This window comes from Liolophura sinensis, chromosome 3 (genome assembly GCF_032854445.1).
Source record: "Liolophura sinensis isolate JHLJ2023 chromosome 3, CUHK_Ljap_v2, whole genome shotgun sequence".
Lineage (NCBI taxonomy): Eukaryota > Metazoa > Mollusca > Polyplacophora > Chitonida > Chitonidae > Liolophura > Liolophura sinensis.
Window position 1 is genome coordinate 21,541,667 of NC_088297.1, and position 24,559 is coordinate 21,566,225.

Below are 24,559 nucleotides of genomic sequence, written 5' to 3' on the forward strand. Positions count from 1 at the left end.
AGCATTATGGTGGGAGGAAACCGGGCAGAGCCCGGGGGAAACCCACGACCATCCGCAGGTTGCTGACAGACCTTCTGGAGGAAGTCAATGTGATAATATCAGAGGAAACGAAAGTATGACACAAAGAAGCAAAAGTGAAAATAACATATGTGTATAAATATAATGTAAAGAATATAAAACATGTATATTTAAAAAAAAACTATTCTATTCATTGATTCTATTTGGAATAGATCGTTTACTTACGATTGCAGTCAGGGTTATGATTGAAGGAAACTTGACAGAGCTTGCAGGAAACCAGATGGATTCTGAAGAAATCCTGACAGAAAGTGTATAAAATTGCACAAATCCCAGAGAATCCACATAGAGCCCAACCAAAACTAGAGGTAATCATACAGACTGTAAGGGAAACCGAACAGTCTTGATTTAGCCCGAATAGCCTGAAGGGACCGGATAGTCATGGGCGAACGAGAGAGTCTTGATGTAGCGGATAGTCAAAGGAAAGCGGACTGTCTTGATGTAGCCCATATAGTCTGAAGGAAACCGTGAAGGAAACCGGATATTCTGAAGGAAGCCGGTAGTCAGAGGAAAGCGGGCAGTCTTTATGTAGCCCATATAACCTCAAGGAAACCATGAAGTCATGGGAAACCGGACAGAACACCGGGTAGACCATGGAGAAAACAAGATAGTCAGGGGGAAACCCGACAGACAACCGGGTAGACCCTGGAGGAAACAGGATAGTCAGGGGAAAACCAGACAGACAACCGGGTAGACCCTGGAGGGAACAGGATAGTCAGGGGAAAACCAGACAGACAACCGGGTAGACCCTGGAGAAACAGGATGGTCAGGGGAAACCGGACAGACAACCGGGTAGACCCTGGAGAAACAGGATAGTCAGGGGAAACCGGACAGACAACCGGGTAGACCCTGGAGAAACAGGATAGTCAGGGGAAACCGGACAGACAACCGGGTACACAACCTGGAGGAAACATGTATTTATTCCGGGCATTCCGATTTCATTCACCCATAAACCTGATTTTCAACATATAAGTAGGGACCAACAAGGCAACCAGTCATGCAGGTTGATTGACTGATGTTTTATTTGATTGGTGTTGTACGCCATAATCAACAAGAATATTTCACTTATAGGAGTGTGGTCAGAATAATGGTAGGACGAAACCGGCCAGAGAAGGATAATGCTGGTGGACTAAGCATCCCTGTGGCATGGTCCCTTTACATTGTTTTAATGTTTTGGTACGTTATAAATGTGATGACAACACAGAAGTATTTATCAAGCAGCTTAAGAAATAAGTCATAAATTGTCAGTCCTTAAAAAAAAAAATCAAACTCAGAACAGGAAAGAGGTCAAACTGTGGTTAGTACATTGCCTTACAGTAAAGAATCAGTGTACAAATTTTAAATTTTCTAAAGCCAAACTTTTTATTTATAGCTGTGTTTGAATATTTCATTTAAGTCTTAAGATATTTGATAAATACGAGCCCACTGATCTGTAATATATTGTAATTAACATCATGACATTTTTTCTAACCTATCCCTGATTTAGCCATGACGCTACCGGGGAGTGGGGTGGGGGGAGGTGGTGGCGTGTAAATTCCTTCTGTTGAAGTATTTACATGAACCGTTAGAATAAAACCCTAACTGAGGTAACATGACAAGAGTTCAGCGGTTACGTGTGGCCATTTGCCAACTATCACTCTGCCGTCACTGCTCTGGTTTTACTCTTTATCCTGTGATGTTTTAAATTATACAATGTTCGGTCGTTCAACATAACATACGATAAACACAGTGTGAATCAAAAGAAAAAAAAACAAAAAGCCCGACAAGTCATATATAGCTATATTAATCGGTATGAGGGAAAAAAATGATTCAACAAGATTTTAAAGTCACATGAAGTGTACATATCTCGCCTTGTAACATTTGTTAGACCCTGTATGTAATGTGACGATTTCAATCAGCGTCACAAATTATTACTGCAAAAACTAGTGTGTCAAGGTTATTTTATCAAACGCCTTTACTCCAACTTTCGTAAGTTTTACAATGAATATAATTGTCTTGTTAGTAAAGGACAGTTTTCAGAGTCTCTAGCAATCTGATTGTGTCTGTCTCCGTTTAACCCTGTGCAAGGGTCCGTATGTTCATCGTTTTGAATTAGATTGTCGCTTTGGGTATGTGAACAGTTGCAATCAGTATAAACATCATGTCCGACATTCATATACCATTCGTAGTCCGTAAAGGGCGTTGCAAGTCGATAATCGCAACATCCATTTCAAAAACAACGTTTAACACTAGCTCCCAAAGACAAAGGTATGTAAGAAGTTATACAAATAGGAAATAAAGCCGGTAACACACAAGAGAGAGAAGCGGTCATCAGTTTTCAATGATGTCGGGCAAACAGTGGATATTCCAGGCGTGAATTCCATATCAAACTTCAAATTCGTAGTCCATGAATGAGTTCCAGGTCAAATAACAATTAAATAAGTATCTCAGGCACGCTTTAATTGCAACTGTTCATAAAGGTATCATGCAGATATAATGAGCATAGGTACCTTTACAGCCCCTAGTCCCAGGTTAACAGGTATTAGAAACAGTTTGAAAATGACGAGCGTTACAGGCCTTAACCGAACAGATTGCGATTCAAAAATAACGGACGATTACGTCTTTCCCGTTAATATGTAAAGATCTCATACTACAAGAGGCGCCATCTATGATGTTACACATGGCATGCTGGTCTGTATGAAAGTTGTCTACAAGATACACGATTACACTGGGCAACCAGCGCCATCTATGTTGTTAAATATCATGTACGCGATAGATATGTACATAAGGATAACAGCACCGTCTATGTGGTTGATCACAATGCAGTTCGCCAGAGATTCTGAACGCTCTGTTCATACCTGCCAACGAGTGTTATACTCAATGTAAAATTTGAGAAACTTAGAATGAAGGCGTTTGATGGAGTATCCTTGACAAACTTGTTTCTTAACCAGCAACTTGTGACGCAGATTAAAGTCATCACAATTAACGCAAGATCTGACAAATGCTACAAGGCGAGATATGTATATGCCATATGCAGGACCCTTTGGTATATTGCTATCCAAATAAGGATAATTTACAATATCAAAATTGAAATTATCCCTTTTGTCGTAAAGGCGGCGTGAAAGGAGACCTTGTTCGTCTTTGTACAGATATAGATTCAAATAAGATGTGGGGCCTACCATCAGAGCTATCTGTTGTCTCCTTTAAATCCAATGAAGGCGGATAGATTTCCTTCACCGCTTCAGTAATATGGGGGTTATTTAACGCCACTAGATCATCAATATACCGTTTGGTAAATGAAAAGGATCGAGCTTTAAAGATATTACTTTTAAGTAATTTCTACATATAGTCGTATTCATATGAAAAGATATAGGTCTGCCAAAAGAGGCGCAAAGTTTCACATAACATCTATGTGAAATTCGGGGATACCATTTACCAACAGTGCATAGGTATTCCAATGAGAAATTCAAGTACTTCAATAAATAATGTAACATCCCATGAGTGGTAACCTTTACAAATAGTAGAACTAAAGAAATCCTCATTGCTTCTGACGTTAATGTAACGATGACCTGTTTAAGTAAATACCGAGACAATTAAAGAAGATATTCTTTCAATAAGATCTTTGTGAGGAATTGTAGTATAGAGAGTAGAGAAATCCCATGTGGATACGTCTTTGTACGGTATATACATATGAGCATCAAGTTCTTCTGTAAGACGTTGTTAAGAATGCAGTTGACAGGTGAATGTTTTGTTATGGCACAATACTTATTCCAAAATGACTTTACTTCTTGTAACGCTCTCGTAAGTAGGGTTGACAAGAGTTTTGTCTTACAACTTCTTGAACCCTCAATAAATCGAGCCCTGTGTGGGGATTTATGCATTTTAGGAATCCAGTAAAGTTGTGGTATTTCTGTATGACGGGTAGGTATATTTATGCGCATTTCTTTAAGAAAGGTTTTGTGTTAAAGCGCAGCTGATATACATATTTTGTTATCCACAACTTATATTCTACGATTTTAACACTGATTTCACTCAGTCGCCTAGAATGCGTCTTTCCAACACCATTGTAAACTGTGACTGCTTCTCTTTGCATAATTCTGTCCTCTTTTCGCAGATTATATAGTTTCCTAGTTCTTTGATAGTTTGTGTTAAACGTCGTTTTGGGAATTGGCCTTGAGATTATTGACCTCGAACGTCTTTATTGGTTGACGGCTGGTATACGAAGGAAACCGGATACTCAGGGGCAAACCTGACAGTCTTGATGTAGCCCATATATCATGGAGTAGCTCCCTTGTCAGATTTACCACAGGAGAAAGAGTTACCGAAGCAATGAAGGAAGTAAAGAAGAAAAGAAGTTTAGAGATATACATTGAGTCAAATATTTCAATAACATCCGAAACGATTCGATCTATTAAAGGAACAGGCCTGGTCCCTTTGTATTGTTTTAGTGTTATTGTAGGTTAGATGTGACCACACCACAGCATTTTGAGTAATTCTAGTCCAGTACGCGTCCAATAAATACAAATAACAATTGCTTGTTGCCTTTCGAAAACGTGGTCTTCATACATGTGTCAAATGAAGAATTAAAAAAAAAATGAATGATTATCGCCTCGTTGGCAATGTTTCGGCCATATTATGGGGAAGACCTCGAACAATTCAGCCCATGCTGGCTTCCTCTCCGTACGTGAGAATGGCTTTCAGCAACCTGTAGACGGTCGTGGGCTTTCCCCAGGCTTTGTCCGGTTTCCTCCCACCATACTATATTTTTGAGTGCGGCGTTAAACACTACTCAAATAAATAAATTCGAAGCATTCCACCGGCACAGACTGTGTTCGCCATATATTGATAGAAAGCGAGTTATCTACAACCAACATGTTAGACGGCCCGAGACCCTGCCAGCGCAGTTTAATGCCAACAGGGCTCGAGAAGAACCTTCCGCTGAAGCTCCAAAATTCAGTTCGAGACTGGAATAGAACAAAGATCTGCTGTGTTCATTCGATTTAATGTTAAGCATCTGACCCGAGCTGCCATGATCCGTCTCTTCCACCTGAAGAGTTTGGTAAACACACTTACAGACAGTTAACTGGCTTAGCAGACAACGTAACGCGAGAGGTAAAATTTAATCCTAAGAGAAACTTCATCAGATGTCTACATTTTTCTGTTACTACCAACTTGTCATAAAACTTGTCATACCTGGGAGACATTGTATTATATTAAAACGTGGAACCGTAACAGATATACCTTGATGATTATGTTTATTTGCACGATTATTTATTTATTTCAGTGGTGCTTTACGCCGTACTCAAGAATATTTCACATACGATGGCAGGCAGCGTTATGATGTGAGGAAACAGGGCAGAGCCCGGGTGTAACCCACAATCATCCGCAGGTTTCAGGCAGACCAGGCCGGAGAGGAAGCCAGCATGAGCTGGACTTGAACTCACAGCGATCGCATTGGTGAGAGGCCCCTGGGTCACAGCGCCGCGCTGGCGCTCTAACCACCTCGGCCGCGGAGGCCCTTGTACACGACAATCAACTGGACAAGGCATTCTTATGGACATACATCTTCTTGGTTGTATATCCATAGGAATGCCTTGTCCAGTGTACTTCCATCTCAACGTCTGAATGCCAGTCAAAGTTAAACGACAATAACTGTATCACAAACATTTCTTGAGTCATGATCAACCATATGGGCTTGTGGGAGCTGTATGTTGACGGCCATGTCTCACGTCTTATTTATGGCCAATCACATGCCCGCATATTTTGAAACTTCTTGAGGACAGCTAATTTCGATTGACTGATTTCCTTTGTGAAGATTTGGGTTCCGAGCATTTTCCAAGATTTGCATTTCGGTTGTGTTTATCTCGCATAAAAGATATGCATTTCTTTCAGATTGGAAACATCGTCCTTATTTACAAAAGATACTTCGGATTGCTTATTTATTATTTGATTGGTGTTTTACGCCATGGGAGCAAACAGGGTAGAACCCGGGGGAAACCCACGACCAACCACAGGCTGCTGACAGACCTTCCCACGTACGACCCGAGTCGAAGGCAGCATGGGCTGGACTTACTTCATTTACCTTCTTAGTTCTTTGGTTTGTGCTGAGCATCGTTTTGGGAGTTGGCCTTACGATTATTGATCATGAACGTCCATCATGATTGACGAACAGTATACGAATGTCTGTTGTTTCGACGCATAGATTAGTTGTGTTACAAGCATGCATGGTCGTAACGAATTTCTTTTCACACTAAACACAGAGATCGAAATTTGTCTACTGGGCATCAAAACGATGATGTAGAACACAAAAACTGCAGCGTCGTGTATCAGAGAGCCTACTTTCACACAAATTGAGATTTGGTGAGCCAAATTATCAGTAAAAATTGAATTTACTTTGAATGATAGCTGTATAATGCCGTATTCAAGAATATGTCGCCCATACAGGTGATAAAACTTTCATGGGTGGAAAAAACGACAAAGCCACAGACCTTTGGCAAAATGGAGTAAACTGCCAAAAATTTCGTTCAAAAAATGCATTTTTACAGGTATATAATGGTCATACAATTTTACATTTGTAAATGAAACTTACATATCTCCAGTGCGATGCCATGTACCACCCTTCAAACAAACCTCAAAATACTTTTTCCAAGATCAAGAGAACCCTCCGAATCAGGTAAAATGGGCAAGTTATTCATGGATGAAATATTAGGTCATTTACGAAAAGCTCGAGTTCTGTGTGTAGGCCTCACCAACAATCTTCACGTAAGGCCGCTTTAATGGCCGTACCAGCACCACCACAGACTTGTAAGTTTATTTATTTATTTATTTGATTGGTGTTTTACGCCGTACTCAAGAATATTTCACTTATACGACGGCGGCCAGCATTATGGTGGGAGGAACCCGGGGGAAACCCACGACCATCCACAGGTTGCTGACAGACCTTCCCACTTACGGCCGGAGAGGAAGCCAGCATGAGCTGGACTTGGACTCACAGCGACCGCATTGGTGAGAGGCTTCTGGGTCATTACGCTGCGCTAGCGCGCTAACCGATTGAACCACGGAGGCCCCCTAGACTTGTAAGTAAATATGGACAGAGCGTCGTCAAGAGCACTCACGCTTCATGATTGAGTCTAAACCCGCTTAACCCGGTGCAAGGGCCAAAGTGTATTCATCGTGTTGAATTAGATCGCAACTTTGGATATACATGTATGAACAGTTGAAATCTACAACACGTGCAACTGAGATACCTGATTTTTTATCGGCGAGTTATATTCCAGCATGGTACTCGGTTTGAACACTGATTTCACTCAGTCGCCTAGAGCATGCTCTGCGTCTTACCTACTTCACTGAAAACTGCTGACCGCTTCTCTGTATCGTTTTGAGAATTTGGCCTTGCGATCATTGACCCGAAACGTCCTTATTGGTTGACGGCTAGTATACGAATATCTGTTTTGACGCATAGACTGAGAAAGCTACAGAAAGAAAATCTTGAAGGCGTGGATCGAATCATTAGATCACGTGTATGAGCATTTTTATGACAAGTATCTTATTTTATTTCACTTAATTTATTTATGGATGAAATATTAGGTCATTTACGAAAAGCTCGAGTTCTGTGTGTAGGCCTCACCAACAATCTTCACGTAAGGCCGCTTTAATGGCCGTACCAGCACCACCACAGACTTGTAAGTTTATTTATTTATTTATTTGATTGGTGTTTTCTGTCATACTCAAGAATATTTCAATATAATTAAAAACGAGCAGCTTAGAGTAAAACCAGAGTAGCGACGACAGTATGACGATAGCTGACAAATGATCACACGTCACCGGTGAAATACGGCTATAGCATGAAGAATAAAACCATGGCAGCGACGACAGTGTGATATTTGGCAAATGATCACACGTCACCGGTGAAATACGACTATAGCATGAAGAATAAAACCATGGCAGCGACGACAGTGTGATATTTGGCAAATGATCACACGTCATCGGTGAAATACGACTATAGCATGAAGAATAAAACCATGGCAGCGACGACAGTGTGATATTTGGCAAATGATCACACGTCACCGGTGAAATACGACTATAGCATGAAGAATAAAACCAGAGCAGCGGCGACAGTATGACGATAGCTGGCAAATGATCACACGTCATTGGTGAAATACGACTATAGCATGAAGAATAAAACCATGGCAGCGACGACATTGTGATATATGGCAAATGATCACACGTCACCGGTGAAATATGACTATAGCATGAAGAATAAAACCATGGCAGCGACCACAGTGTGATATTTGGCAAATGATCACACGTCACCGGTGAAATACGACTATAGCATGAAGAATAAAACCATGGCAGCGACGACAGTGTGATAGTTGGCAAATGGTCACACATCACCGGTGAAATATGGAATCAAGCATACAGAGGAAAAACAGAGTAGCGACGACAGTATGACGATGGCTGGCAAATGATAACATGTCACCAGTGAAATACGACTACAGCATACAGAGTAAAACCAGAGTAGCGATGACAGTATGACGATAGCTGGCAAATGGTCACACGTCACCGGTGAAATACGACTATAGCATGAAGAATAAAACCATGGCAGCGACGACAGTGTGATATTTGGCAAATGATCACACGTCACCGGTGAAATACGACTATAGCATGAAGAATAAAACCATGGCAGCGACGACAGTGTGATAGTTGGCAAATGGTCACACATCACCGGTGAAATATGGAATCAAGCATACAGAGGAAAACCAGAGTAGCGACGACAGTATGACGATAGCTGGCAAATGATAACATGTCACCAGTGAAATACGACTACAGCATACAGAGTAAAACCAGAGTAGCGATGACAGTATGACGATAGCTGGCAAATGGTCACACGTCACCGGTGAAATACGACTATATCATGAAGAATAAAACCATGGCAGCGACGACAGTGTGATATTTGGCAAATGATCACACGTCACCGGTGAAATATGACTATAGCATGAAGAATAAAACCAGAGCAGCGACGAAAGTGTGATATTTGGCAAATGATCACACGTCACCGGTGAAATACGACTATAGCATGAAGAATAAAACCAGAGCAGCGGCGACAGTATGACGATAGCTGGCAAATCATCACGCGTCATTGGTGAAATACGACTATAGCATGAAGAATAAAACCATGGCAGCGACGACAGTGTGATATTTGACAAATGATCACACGTCACCGGTGAAATACGACTATAGCATGAAGAATAAAACCATGGCAGCGACGACAGTGTGATAGTTGGCAAATGATCACAAGTCACCGGTGAAATACGACTATAGCATGAAGAATAAAACCATGGCAGCGACGACAGTGTGATAGTTGGCAAATGGTCACACATCACCGGTGAAATATGGAATCACGCATACAGAGGAAAACCAGAGTAGCGACAACAGTATGACGATAGCTGGCAAATGATAACATGTCACCGGTGAAATACGACTACAGCATACAGAGTAAAACCAGAGTAGCGACGACAGTATGACGATAGCTGGCAAATGGTCACACGTCACCGGTGAAATACGACTATAGCATGAAGAATAAAACCATGGCAGCGACGACAGTGTGATATATGGCAAATGATCGCACGTCACCGAGTGAGTGAGTGAGTGCTTGGGGTTTAACGTCGTACTCAACAATTTTTCAGTCATATGACGACGAACGCACGTCACCGATGAAATACGACTATAGCATGAAGAATAAAACCATGGCAGCGACGACAGTGTGATAGTTGGCAAATGATCACACGTCACCGGTGAAATACGACTATAGCATACAGAGTAAAACCAGAGTAGCAACGACAGTGTGATAGTTGGCAAATGATCACACCTCATCGGTCAAATACGACTATAGCATGAAGAATAAAACCATGGCAGCGACGACAGTGTGATATTTGGCAAATGGTCACACGTCACCGGTGAAATACGACTACAGCATACAGAGTAAAACCAGAGTAGCAACGACAGTGTGATAGTTGGCAAATGATCACACCTCACCGGTCAAATACGACTATAGCATGAAGAATAAAACCATGGCAGCGACGACAGTGTGATATTTGGCAAATGATCACACGTCACCGGTGAAATACGACTATAGCATGAAGAATAAAACCATGGCAGCGACGACAGTGTGATATTTGGCAAATGGTCACATGTCACCGGTGAAATATGGAATCAAGCATACAGAGGAAAACCAGAGTAGCGACGACAGTATGATGATAGCTGGCAAATGATAACACGTCACCGGTGAAATACGACTACAGCATACAGAGTAAAACCAGAGTAGCGACGACAGTATGACGATAGCTGGCAAATGGTCACACGTCACCGGTGAAATACGACTATAGCATGAAGAATAAAACCATGGTAGCGACGACAGTGTGATATTTGGCAAATGATCACACGTCATCGGTGAAATACGACTACAGCATACAGAGTAAAACCAGAGTAGCGACGACAGTATGACGATAGCTGGCAAATGATCACACGTCATTGGTGAAATACGACTATAGCATGAAGAATAAAACCATGGCAGCGACGACAGTGTGATATTTGGCAAATGATCACACGTCACCGGTGAAATACGACTATAGCATGAAGAATAAAACCATGGCAGCGGCGACAGTGTGATATTTGACAAATGATAACACGTCACCGGTGAAATACGGCTATAGCATGAAAAATAAAACAATGGCAGCGACGACAGTGTGATATTTGGCAAATGATCACACGTCACCGGTGAAATACGACTATAGCATGAAGAATAAAACCATGGCAGCGATGACAGTGTGATATTTGGCAAATGATCACACGTCACCGGTGAAATACGACTATAGCATGAAGAATAAAACCATGGCAGCGACGACAGTGTGATATTTGGCAAATGATCACGCGTCACCGGTGAAATACGACTATAGCATGAAGAATAAAACCATGGCAGCGGCAACAGTGCGATATTTGACAAATGATCACACGTCACCGGTGAAATACGACTATAGCATGAAGAATAAAACCATGGCAGCGACGACAGTGTGATAGTTGGCAAATGATCACGCGTCACCGGTGAAATACGACTATAGCATGAAGAATAAAACCATGGCAGCGGCAACAGTGCAATATTTGACAAATGATCACACGTCACCGGTGAAATACGACTATAGCATGAAGAATAAAACCATGGCAGCGACGACAGTGTGATATTTGACAAATGATCACACGTCACCGGTGAAATACGACTATAGCATGAAGAATAAAACCATGGCAGCGACGACAGTGTGATATTTGGCAAATGATCACGCATCACCGGTGAAATACGACTATAGCATGAAGAATAAAACCATGGCAGCGGCAACAGTGTGATATTTGGCAAATGGTCACACGTCACCGGTGAAATACGACTATAGCATGAAGAATAAAACCATGGCAGCGGCGACAGTGCGATATTTGACAAATGATCACACGTCACCGGTGAAATATGACTATAGCATGAAGAATAAAACCATGGCAGCGACGACAGTGCGATATTTGACAAATGATCACACGTCACCGGTGAAATACGGCTATAGCATGAAGAATAAAACCATGGCAGCGACGACAGTGTGATATTTGGCAAATGATCACGCGTCACCGGTGAAATACGACTATAGCATGAAGAATAAAACCATGGCAGCGACGACAGTGTGATATTTGACAAATGATCACACGTCACCGGTGAAATACGGCTATAGCATGAAGAATAAAACCATGGCAGCGACGACAGTGTGATATTTGACAAATGATCACACGTCACCGGTGAAATACGGAATCAGGACCTCATTAGCACTTCCGTTTCTCAGGACAAAAGTAATTCTGTGTATTTAGGGTGTGAAGTTCTTTTTTCGCTGCAAGCCTGCCATTTTTGGAGTACAGGTGTAAGCTTGGTATCAAAATGATGGAAATTGACCACGCTTTTTGCACGTAGAAGTTATAATGATGAAAGTTTGAAATTCTGGGCAAGAGGACACAAGGAGACGGGTGCTGATGATGCACCAAAGCTTAGTGGCCACGGAATGTTTGATTTTTTTTTCACTTATACGACGGCGGCCAGCATTATGGTGGGTGGAAACCGGGCACAGCCCAGGGGAAACCCACGACCATCCGCAGGTTGCTGCAAGACCTTCCCACTTACGGCCAGAGAGGAAGCCAGCATGAGCTGGACTTGAACTCACAGCGACCGCATTGTTGAGAGGCTTCTGGGTCTTTACGCTGCGCTAACCGACTGAGCCACGGAGGCCCCTCGGAATGTTTGAGGATGAGCTACAACGCTAAACGTTAACATTGTCGCTTATGGAAAATCAATGGGGGTCTGAGGTCCTACACGACGGCGGCAAGCACTACAGTGGGCGGAAACAGTGGACAGTCTATTTTAGGATATCGGCACTTGATTCCTTGTTTTCCCATCTGAATATTTTGTAACTTCAAATTGGCAGGAATTGGAGAACTGTCGTTTTTCCAATATTTTATGATAATTTCTGCTAAAACTTAGATTTAGTAGCAAGGATAGCAAAGAGCTCGCCTGTGTAGGAGACATGGTTACTGTAGTTGTGAATTTAGGGTAATTAATATGCTCACAGATTATCAACGACGGAACACCCCCCTCATGTCATTGTTCTTCATATGTATGTAAAACTTCAGCTCATGTACAGAGTACTGAATTTTGTGATTCACGGTAAGGAATATGCACACAGCACATCAATGATGGAAAGTCAACCTCATGCAAAAGCTGAGCTCAATACACGCAGTATTGAGATACCACTAACATTTACTTTAACGTTCCCCGTTATTGGACGGAACACAAACGCTCGGGGTACGACATAAGTACGTCTGTACTTTACTCTGGTGAGCTACAAAGGAATAATGCATTCCAGGCCGGCGATTGAACACTGAATCTAGCGAGGCCTAATCGTGCTGAATATTGAGGAAAGCAGTCAAAGAAAGGCAGACATTGTCAGATTTACACGGTTTTTAATAATTACAGAAGTCTTGATACTGCCTGCATATTCACAGAGCGAAGAGTTACGACAAGGCTAAATACATGACCCGGCTGCCATTGATGGCGACCATGTGCCCAAGATGGCGACCAGTTGACAGAACAGGCGACCAGGCCCCAAAATCACCCCCACTAGGGGGCGCTGAACCGACAAGCTAAGAGGAAAGGCACCTACATTAAATTGTTTAAAAGATATGACATAAAAATTAAATGGTGAGGATGTCAAATAAACATGAAAACAAAAACCAAAAAAAAAAAAACCAAAAAAAAAAAAAACTGAGCACATGAACAGCAAGTGAATATAAAAGGGCGTAGTTACATACAATGAATACAATGATTACGAAAGTTGAAAAACTGGACTTAATCCAGCTTTGAACATGAGAGTACTGATGTTCAGTTTCTATCAGGATGGTAAACGGTAATTTGTGAAGGTAAAAAATCAGCAAACTAAATATACAAAAAAAACCCAAAACAATTCAGCGTTATCATAGAAATGCTGTGAGAGTTGTATTTTTATTACACAATGTATATCGTGAGGGCAAGAAAATGAATAACAGACAGAGGAAAAACAAAGAGACAATAGCTAACGGTACATTTATATTTACGCCAGTCCACAACCGCATTTTCAGTGACATATCAGACCCATTTCACAGTTCTAGTTTTCAATCAATCTGTGAATCTGTGATTTTTTTCCTTTTGTATACACAACTAGTCATTGACATATATACACAAATACTATACAAAAATCCCCCAGACATTGAATCACTATTTATACAAATATATATATATATATATATGTATGTATGTATACATTTGATATATATATATATGTGTGTGTGTGTTAATTACACACACACATATATATGTATACATACCGTAACAATTTCTTTAAACAGATATGAAAATGTATAATAAATAATTTTTGTCCACAAGTTCGAGGTTTTGTTTTTCTGCAGCGAGCAATTGTTCACGTCAGTAGTACCAGAACGAGACTCTTCCTTAAATTACAATGGTAGTGTGTAGGAGGTTAAGTGGGTGGATGGGGGAGTTCAGGGGCGTGAGAGGGTGAGGAGGGGTCGGTTGGGTTAAAGTGAGTAACACTTGGAAAAAAAAAAAAAGAGAGAGAGAAAAAATCTTAGTGAAAAAAAAAAAATTGTCCACTGACGGCATTCAGCCAACATGTATTGATAAAATCAACAAATATTCTCTTCTCGAATTCATATCCTTGTTTTAATTTCACTATCCATAACTTCGTTAACACACATGGCAACTCACATGACTGAAGGTTTGTGTGTGGGAGGGGTGGGGTGAAATATTACAGCTGACATGAAACAATTACCATATCGTTTTTCTAATTTTATTATTTAGCTTTTCTCCAGATAAAAGGGATTCAATTTTTCCTCGCATTTATCAAATCCCACAATTTATTTAAAAAAATTTGAAATATTTGGCCGTTTACAAAAAAAAAAAAAAATGGTACTTCCATTATATATGTATTATTCATTGCTTAAAAAATAACCTAAATATGGACTTTTTCTACAAATTTCATACACTTGTTTGGCAATTGCAAATACTGGTAATATATTTTCAGCCTCTTTACGAGTCTGACCAACATTACAGTCCTCCAACATGGAAGATCAACAAACAACAGGGGGATATATGAAAATCAGTTTTGATACAAAGATTAGTTGTCACAAAAAGATTCTGGAAACATCTTAGTGCAATGACAGGAATGATAACAGTGATGACGCCACACCTAGGAAAAGGGAGATAAATCTCGCTTGGAACTTGACATGACAGGCAAGGAAACACTGGCCAAAGTTGAACATGACAGTTTAACAAAACAAACTCAAGAAATGGATTGTTAAGTCAGTGCGAGATATAAAGGAATCAGAGGATTTTTTTTCTTCTTTCATATGTTAGGTGTTTTACCAATTTCACTCTGTTCATTCTAATGCACAATTAAATGGGTCTGAATCTTACCATGATTGTTCCACTCTACTGGCATTCAAAATTTTGAAATTTAAAAATCTTTGGGTCATTCTTCAACACTTCCAACAAAGCATACAAAATGTATTTGTCAAAAAATTTTAATATTCTATCAGCATATCTTATTTTGAAACTGCTGAATAACTGAAAAAAAAAAAACTCATTTAATAAAAACAAAAATAATAAAAACAAAATAAAAATGTCTGGGCTTGGTTAAAAAAATTAGTTTGTTTAATTCTTAAAAAAAGAATTCTATGCATTTTCATGTTAAAACAGTCAGACATTTTTACATCACGTGATTAAACTTCAAGAAAGATGAATAAAAACGACCTTATGCTGCACTTTTAAAAAAATAAAATTTCACTGGCAGTCTCATTATCTTGCCCTAAAACGATCTATTCACACACCCACACACAAATGACAACCATTTGTGTTATAACAAAAGCGACTGGGCTGCAGTATCAAAATTGCTACTTAGTAACCTTAACAACAACAACAACAACAGGAAGAAGACACTGTGTTCTTGAGCCAGGATAAAGCACAATTTTGCACAGTATTAAAGAATCAAAATATGAATCAATGCTAAAGGCTCCTTAATTAGACATAATTAATGACACCCCCTGATTTTAGTCAAGGTCATTTCCAAGGTCAACCTCTAGTATTTACAGATTACATGAGGAAATCGTGAAAAGCCTATAACAAAAAAAAAAAAAAAAGAAAGAATTTTTTTACATTGTTCAATATCAGAGACATGGGCATTTTTCACACATAACCTGTCGCCACGTCAAGGTGGTGCAGATTTCATGTAATTGAAGTTTTCCGGTTGACAAGGGTAATATTTAAACACTTTTGTCTCAACCATTCTAAAAGAGCTGCCAATATAGTACAGAGATAAAAAAACCTCTTAAAACATTTCTCTATTGGACTTGTTTCAAAAGAAGAGGACAAACTTGTTTCCAAACACTTTGATTTTTCAGAGCAGCTTAGACAATGTATGAATAATGAAAATAATGAAAACAAGTTATGAGTGAAGAGTATTACTGAGGAAAACTTTCACATGACCTAGTTAAAAATATATGACCCAGTTTAGGAGATGACCTACATTCCAAGATACATTGACTCCTAATGCTTCAGTTTCATCAACTGACTTAAAAAAAAAAAAAAAAAAAAAAAAAAAACTAAACTAAAGTGGTTCTGTTATTTTGAAAACTGACCGTGTGGGCTGATTAAAAATTGCTTAAAAAGACATTAAAACTATGGATTTTATCACCACTACAAGCATGATGAAGGTGAATATGCCGTGAAAAAGTGATAATAACAAACTTTCAACCTCTGATGTGAAACTTCTCATGACATGATTAGAGCAAGACAAAATACTAAAACACACAGAATAGTATGTCTTCCTCATTAAAATTTTTGGAACTGATATGGTTACCTAGCAAGAGCAAACTGGTGGAACACATATCTGCTATAAGCGATCACTTAAAACAACCCCCCCCCCCCCCCAAAAAAAAAACAGCCAAGCAATTGCACCAGTAAGGGTAACCACTCCATGTCTTTAATACAAGAGTTCTTCCCCTTTGGTATGTGTCCTTGAGACCTCACCAGATGGCGCTGGTGACAGATGTGCCGGAGTACATCGCTAATTTCTAAATCCTAAATTAAGAGAGCCTGCAAGAAAAAAAAAATTATTAAAGCAAAATATTACGAAAACCTCTACAAGACAAATTAATCAGAGATATAGCAAAAAATAAGTGGATGGTCTGGACTAAAACAAATGGATGAATGTATTTGCCATTAAAGACATTTCTGATCACAACAAAGGATAACCTCTGAACAGCAGGCTATGTGCACTGCCATCCCCGGGTGATGTGCAGCTGCAGTTGTCAGGCAGTTCATGGAAGATGAAATCACCATTTACTTTTATTTTATTTATTTATTTATATGATTGGTGTTTTACGCCATACTCAAGAATATTTCACTTATACGACGGCGATCAGCATTATGGTGGGTGGAAACCGGGCACAGCCCGGGGGAAACCCACGACCATCCGCAGATTGTTGGCAGACCTTCCCACTTACGGCCGAAGAGGAAGCCAGCATGAGCTCCTGGGTCATTACACTGCGCTAGGCGCTAACCAACTGAGCCACGGAGGCCCCCGAAATCACCCTTTACAGCGAAATTTGCATGTGAACAGATTTTGACATTTATCATAGCACTGAGTCCATACTGTCCCTCAAACAAATTGAAGCACATTTCTGAACTTGACAGGATTAGTCTTAATGAGGTGTGAGCTTCTGGCAGCCAAACTTACCAGGGGCCACTTGCACAAATGGACCGTCAGCCGGAATTGATTGTAAATCACTAAAATCTCGACTGTAGCCATAGCTTACCATCGACCACCTCTTGCTCAAAGGGATTGAAAGCTACGATAGTTGTAACTTACAATACAAAATTACAATCGGGTCGTCTCTGTTATACATATTTACAACTGTCACAAAATGAATGTTCACTACAAATGATTGTACTTGTTTGACTTGGTCTGCAAAGATAAGCAATTTGTCTCATGAAAATGTTACAAGATTATTTTCATACGTTGTTGTTAGCTGCAGAATTATGATGATGTAGAACTCGTTGGCAAATAAACTGTAGGAGCAAGAAAAGTTACTGACTGGTACAGTGTCCATTTACACAGGCCAATCTTTATGTACAAGTCAGAGTTCGCAAAAAAATACTATCCCCTTATAATCCCATTGTGCACGCGGCACAACTTATTTTTACAATCAATTATAAACTCAACTGTAGGGTCTACGATCGATTGTACCTACGATCTATTTGTGTAAGCTGGTCGTGTTGCGAGATGATAACTGACCTTCCCTACCGCCTCTGCGATAATAATGGTGTTTGTGAACTGGGTTCCTTGTCTTCTAAACTTAGCTCTATAATTTGTTGTTTTGTGACCTCTACCTGTTAGAAGACAAGAAGTCAAAAAGGAAAAGCCCCTGTTAGTAAAGTTGTAACAGAAAAACAAAGTTAAAAGCACTGGCAAACATGTTAAAGATTTAGTATTATGTTAGTACATATACAAGCAGATGCACTATCAAATAAGCATATGGCACTATCAAATAAGCATATGACACTATAGCTTGCTGACAGAGAGAAAGAAAGGTAACCGATAAGAGCTGACATTACAAAGCTTCACACAATGTCCTCGTATCATAGTTCAATAGTCTGAAAGCAAAACCTAACACACAAAATAAGAACTGTAGGGAGGCATCTTGGTGATGACGCCCTGTGGGAGATGTCCACAGGAAGATGACTCATTGAAACAGTCAACTGTCCAATATCACTTCCCCTGGACAACACCCAGATGGCACTGTGGCCATACCGCTCCTTGGGCAATAACTCAGTTTTGTTTCTAACTTCCATAAAGTTGCAGTAATTTTCATTCCACGTTCGGCCGTTTGTAATATCAGCTCAAAGGGATTACTATTATTTTTATCAGCAGCAAATACTGCTGAATGAATTTCAACTTATGAGTTTTGTCAGAAGCTCTCATGCAAAGCAGTACTTGGCTATTCTTGTAAACATACTACAAGCAAGGTCAACCAAGGATGTTTTTACCGTTCTTAAATACACTGACCAAACATATATCAAAGACAATCTGCAACCACAACAGCACCATGTAACAGAATGACTGACCAGAAACCGAAATATCAAATGCTGATTTAAACCAGGAAAATCAGATTTCATTTTGGAAGGGAAGAGGTAGGGATGAATGAGTGAGGGGAGCAAAGAATATAAAAAAAATTTAGCAAAAGAATGCCTGTCTCAAATCTACCTGTCCACAAACAATTATCCTACTGCAAACACACTATGTACCCCTGCCAGGACTATATCTTTAGTACTCACAAAAGACTAATAACCATACCAACACAAAAGAAACAAATACCAACAATGGTACACAAAGAAAAACAAACCACTAGAGGGACAAACCAGGTGAATAGACAGGTAGGCAGACACATACACGGACAAGCTGCACAACTACAATATATGTCAAAGCTGAAAAGCGAGTTTTAGACTCCTGCCAGGGATTGTTTCCCATACTATATTTGGACAAGATGGACAGAAATGTCCCTCAGATACAGATACTTTTTTGTCCTGTTTTCCAATAAGAGCACAGAGTTACTTACTTTCATACCTTTAAATGAGGCACGTAAAATTGTGTGCTTTTTGTTTTTTTTTTTTGGTATGGTTAATTTTGTTTCTGAGAAATAAAAGACCAAGCGAGCTTAGCTAGACAATGCAAAACTGTGTTGTGTGCCAGTTTAAATGTGTTATATTAACTAATGGTAAGAAATACTGAGTCCTGGTGCCAAAATGATCAGTTGTTTCTGATAACAAAAACTAACCAGCAAAATATATACTACACAGATAACACAGATACGCAAATAACAGAGGTCAAAAACAAAAACAACAAAACGAAAGAACTTCAGCATGGCAACCCACAAGAAAGCAGACGAATACAGCAGCCTTTGGATCAATACTACACAACATCCACAATAAAACTGTCAAAGAAAAAAATCCCAGGATGAAATAAAAGCTTCAGTTTTAAGACAAGAACCACTGACCAGAGAGTAACGAAACTAAAGGCTAAACCAACCATCACGACACCAGAGGGCGTTTTACATGGCAGCCATGTTCAATGTATAAGAATATACCTCTTTTTCAATGGTCTTTTCGACCACTTGGACAGTTCGTAGCCGAGTCTGACCAGTGACATCGTCAACATATTCTTCTGTTTTATTCGAAACTTTTTCACCGACAAGTCTTTCGGTTTCTTTGGTGGTTGTATCTCCGTCTCGTAGATGTATAACAAGTTTTTTACTGGATCTACTGTCTATGGGATTGGACTAGACAAACGAAGCCGCAAGAGTTAGTAGAAAGAAACACAGCGATGTTAGTAAAAAGTAGGCAACAGGCAATGTCAGGAGTCAACATAAAGAAAGCATATTAATACATGTGTAAACGAAGCATGTATATTAATTGTAAACAAACTGCATACATTAGTACAAGTACAACAACTACATATTAGTAAATGTCAAGGAAGAAAATCATGCTCTAAATACATTTCTGATAGCCCATCGGGTAAAAATCAGACATGAATCTATATGTAGTTGCAAAAATAAAATGTAAAAAAAAAAAACTTTTAAAATCCACTCAGTCATCCCCTAGGAACAGTTCTTAATTTTGGAAATGAAAGCTCTCAATGTTTGTGTAAGCTGAATGATTAGCAGAGTAAATTACTGAATTTGTTAGCTACAGCTATTTTCATAATGAAGTACAGGTACACAAAAAAGGGAAACTAGAGAGACAGACTAAAGCACGTTCACCACTCGTAAAGCATACGAGAAAAACTATTCAGCAAAAAGTAATATTAGTATTTTCTGCATACTTCAATCTGGAAATGTTTGGTTTGTATTGAACATATAGGAGTGAAAAGTATTTTGGTTAAGCTGTGTAAGGGGCAAAATGACATGTCTTTTTGAAGCCTTCGAATGTGTCAGCAAAAATTTTGTTCAGCATTGTAATGCATACATGTATGTTTTATACAAATGATTTAAGTACTTTTGGTAAACCTAAAATGTTAGCTGCAGAAATCTCCTTCAATATCACAATGTGTACTTGTAGGTGCCTAGTATGCACACCTAAACGACCTGAAATTTCGCCCATAAAAATGCATTTTTAGAGACAAACAATTGTCACAAAATATTACTATAGGTGCTGAAACTTATAGTTTTCCAGTAGAATATCATCCCATGTTCCAAGCAAACCTCAGAACACCTTTCTAAAATCAACAGAACTCTCAACATCCAGAAATATGGGCAAATTTGTGGTGGACGCAATTTATGGTCATCACATGCATGCCATGCTTGACATTTTGATTCCTAATGCAATACGCATTGTGTGTTGAGGTTTTCACGCCATTTCTACTTCCTTGGCACAGACACTGCCAGAATGAATCATGCAGACTATTTGACAGTTTTTTTTTTTCACTAAACACGAAATTGCAGATGACAGTATTGAATAAGGAATGCTCACAAAACTGCGGGCAACAGACACGTAAGCAGCAGAACACCTATAGTAAATGGTCAGTAGAATGGCTGAACATAGCTACTTCTGGCTTATCGCACCCGAAAAGCTGCACTGCATAACACCTGTAAAGCCTAACGAGCTACAGGTGAGACTTACCTGTGAGTTATTTTGGCCATTCTGTTTACCAGAGACTTCTTCCTCCTCATCTGAAGAAAAAACCAGAATGAAATTACCTACTCACTTCATCGTTTTAAGTTAATTTTCAGACCTTATTTTACCTATCTTTTACCAAATGTCATTCATGCAACAGGTGCAAATTTACACTGATAGCCCGGCGGATTTCCTTCGGTATTATGGTACATGTAACAAAGTTCTAGGTTACATATGGAGGATATGGCAAGGTTGAAAATACATTTAAGACTTTATATTAAGTATGGATTGAGAATTACTACTAGCAAGATTGCCCAACAGTAGCAAGATTGCCCAACAGTAGCAAGATTGCCCAACAGTAGCAAAATTACCCAATAGTAGCAAGATTGCTTCCCCATATCAAAACTTGCACATCATTAGTAAAGTTGCTCAACAATAGTAATAATGTGCCTCAGCAGTAGAAAAAGTTTCCTCAACATCACAAAACTGGATTCACCATTACACCTTTGCCATTAGATTGTGGAACTATGGTAGTGACGAGACTGCATTATACACACCTGCAAATGCTATATCGACTGCTGACATGGTATTGGCCTTAACTTTAGCCTCCTCGGTCGTCATTGACCTTTCTTGAGCTTTGGTGATCACAGCCTGAGCGCGCAGGGCCTCGTCCTCCAGAGACTTCATTCTGATTGGTAAAAACATTTTCACAATCACCATTATACCTAAATATAATAGTTTATACAGTGAACACATGAATATTTCACCAGACGGTCTTTCTATGTCATTCACGTGACCTATCCTTTTTAAGCTTCTATGGGGATTCTTTCCTCGCGTAAAGTAATTGGGGTCCAAGCTGTGCAGTCTATTGCTCTCTCCTGCTTTTGCTGTGAAGTTTTGTGAACAAACTGGCCAGGCATTACTCTTTCACTACAAGTGAACAACGCCCAATTCAGCATGGGTCCGAGTCGGTATTGCATGAGAAAAGGTTCCCAATTGAACAAATTTAAAACTACCAATCTTGTCAGAATAAACATCCCCATCCACTAGCCCCCAAGTTTGATGACAGTGAGATAATGGTCATGTCGAAGCCTTCACTAAACGGACAGAGAATGAAAATGCCTTTTAAGGACGTTCTCTGACACTATCCTATGTTTTCCAGCACTTCTTTGTCAATCATATTCACTAATTCTGTTTTTCATGCACAAACTGTTTCACAAAATTGTCCAACATCTAAATTCTAAATCTATCAAACAGACTCTAAAACATTCACTCAGAACAGAAAAACAGCTGTACATTAAAAAAAACAAATATGAATTAAAAAGATGAGTTAAAAAAAAAAGAAAAAAAAAAGTTGAAATTTCACAGCAAACTTTCTTGATGTTAGTCACTCAAAACGTCTGACAAAATAATTAATATTTCAAAATTTTGAATTCAATTTAAATTCTCAATTAAAAAAAAAATTACATAGTTTTGCCTTTTTCGGCTATCAGACAGTGATATATCTCTTCACAACACTTTGGTAAAAAGATCAAGGGAAGAGCTTTGGTGGTAACAACAGTGTTTGTGTTAGTTACACACTATGATGAAAAAAAGAAAATTGAGTGCAATTTGACAAGTATTTTCGTGAAAGTAAATCTGGACCAATCACACACCTAGCTTTCCTCCAAGCTGCCCGTTTTTCAGCCTGCAAGGCTCGTTCATCGGCGGGAGAAAGTTTACGTTCTCCGTCGGCAATGACAACGGGTGACCCAGAGTGTTTTTAAACGTTCCTGCATTCGTTTCTCTGCTTTTGCAGTTCGAACCTGCCCCTGTATGGAGTTTATGTTACTCTGACTGTGTGAATAATAATGATAAATATGCAAATTAGTTTCTCAAAAATGCCAAAAAAAAAAACAACAGAACCAATCACCTGCAAGAATGTTATTGCCTGTATCAATTAGTACGCTTATCCACAACCAAGCTAGAAGATGATCAGAATGGAGAATCCTTTGTACAAAAGCACCACAAGAATCAGGTCTGTGTTCTACAGTTTTCTGCAAATTTCTGCTCTTATGATAACACTAGATGAGAACCACTTTTGTCACCAAGCTGTGAACTACATGCGTGGTTCCATGGTGTCGGAATTATCCAGTCATTATTAAAGTTACAAAATTACCTGCCATGAACACCATTCTTCTGCCTTAAAGCTAATTTTAGTCAAAAATTCCCATGCCCAAGCCAAAAGATTTCACAAGGCAAATGCATGTAAATGAAAGCAGTTCACTTATACATTGTCATATTGAACAACCATGCACAACAGCTATTTCATCATAATGAATCTATGTATACAAAGAACTAATTAATGTTTGATGAAATTAAAATCAACATGCATTCAGATAAACCATTTTCCCCAAAATGCAACTATTACAAAACCCTCTAACCCAAATGCCAACTCAAAATGTTGCAATTCCCGACAAAACAATAACACTTCTCATGACAACAGACATTTTCAATGCAGCTGGCATGCAATGGTTAATAAAATGCAAGGATTTAAAACTCTGAAACAATCTGAAAAATTTACTATTCTAAGAACAGCATTATGAGATTAAAAGTCATGCTTTAATCTTAGTTTTCTAAAAGTTGAATGCGTATCAACACCAACAATACAGACGTCTAACGACAACATTTCATCACTACGTTTCATAGTTACCTTGGACCCAGACTGCAGATGGATAAGTACAAAAGTATCTTAGTATGACGTTTGTAATTACAAGCAGATTCATAATTCTGATTACATTTCTAGAATAATGAAAGACTGGTGATTACTAAATAAACCCAAAAGTTAGTCCAACTCCATGCAAATATGCAAGTAATGCTTATGAAATGGGATTACAAAAATCTATAGGTATACAAGCTCATATGATTATATATGTATATATATATATACATATCAGCCAGAGAATATTTACTTGATAGTGCTAAGCAATGAATATATGAACGCGTATGCTTGGGGTCTAACGTCATACTTAACAGTTTTTCAGTCTTATGACGAGGAGTCATTAGGCGTGCGTACATATATTGTGTCTTCTTGTGGCAGGGCGAGTCTATGTTGCCAGAATGCTGCCGCCATTCAAGTACCAGACATGACACTCCGCCCAGTCAAATTATACTGACACCGGGCCAACCACTCCTGTGTCCTTCCTCTAACCCCTTAGTGCTAAG

At 39.3% G+C, this 24,559-nt stretch overlaps 1 protein-coding gene across 1 annotated transcript in view; it reads right to left on the bottom strand.

Moving 5' to 3' along the window:
• Nucleotides 1-16,610: 16,610 nt before the first annotated feature.
• LOC135463687 (protein scribble homolog) overlaps nt 16,611-24,559 on the bottom strand; it is an 85,105-nt gene continuing 77,156 nt past the window's right edge. Inside the window, 7 exon segments of the mRNA XM_064741066.1 lie at nt 16,611-16,780; nt 17,982-18,076; nt 19,831-20,022; nt 21,362-21,411; nt 21,913-22,043; nt 23,011-23,093; nt 23,095-23,191. Coding sequence (XP_064597136.1) covers nt 17,987-18,076; nt 19,831-20,022; nt 21,362-21,411; nt 21,913-22,043; nt 23,011-23,093; nt 23,095-23,191 — 643 coding nt within the window. The 3' untranslated portion in view covers nt 16,611-16,780; nt 17,982-17,986.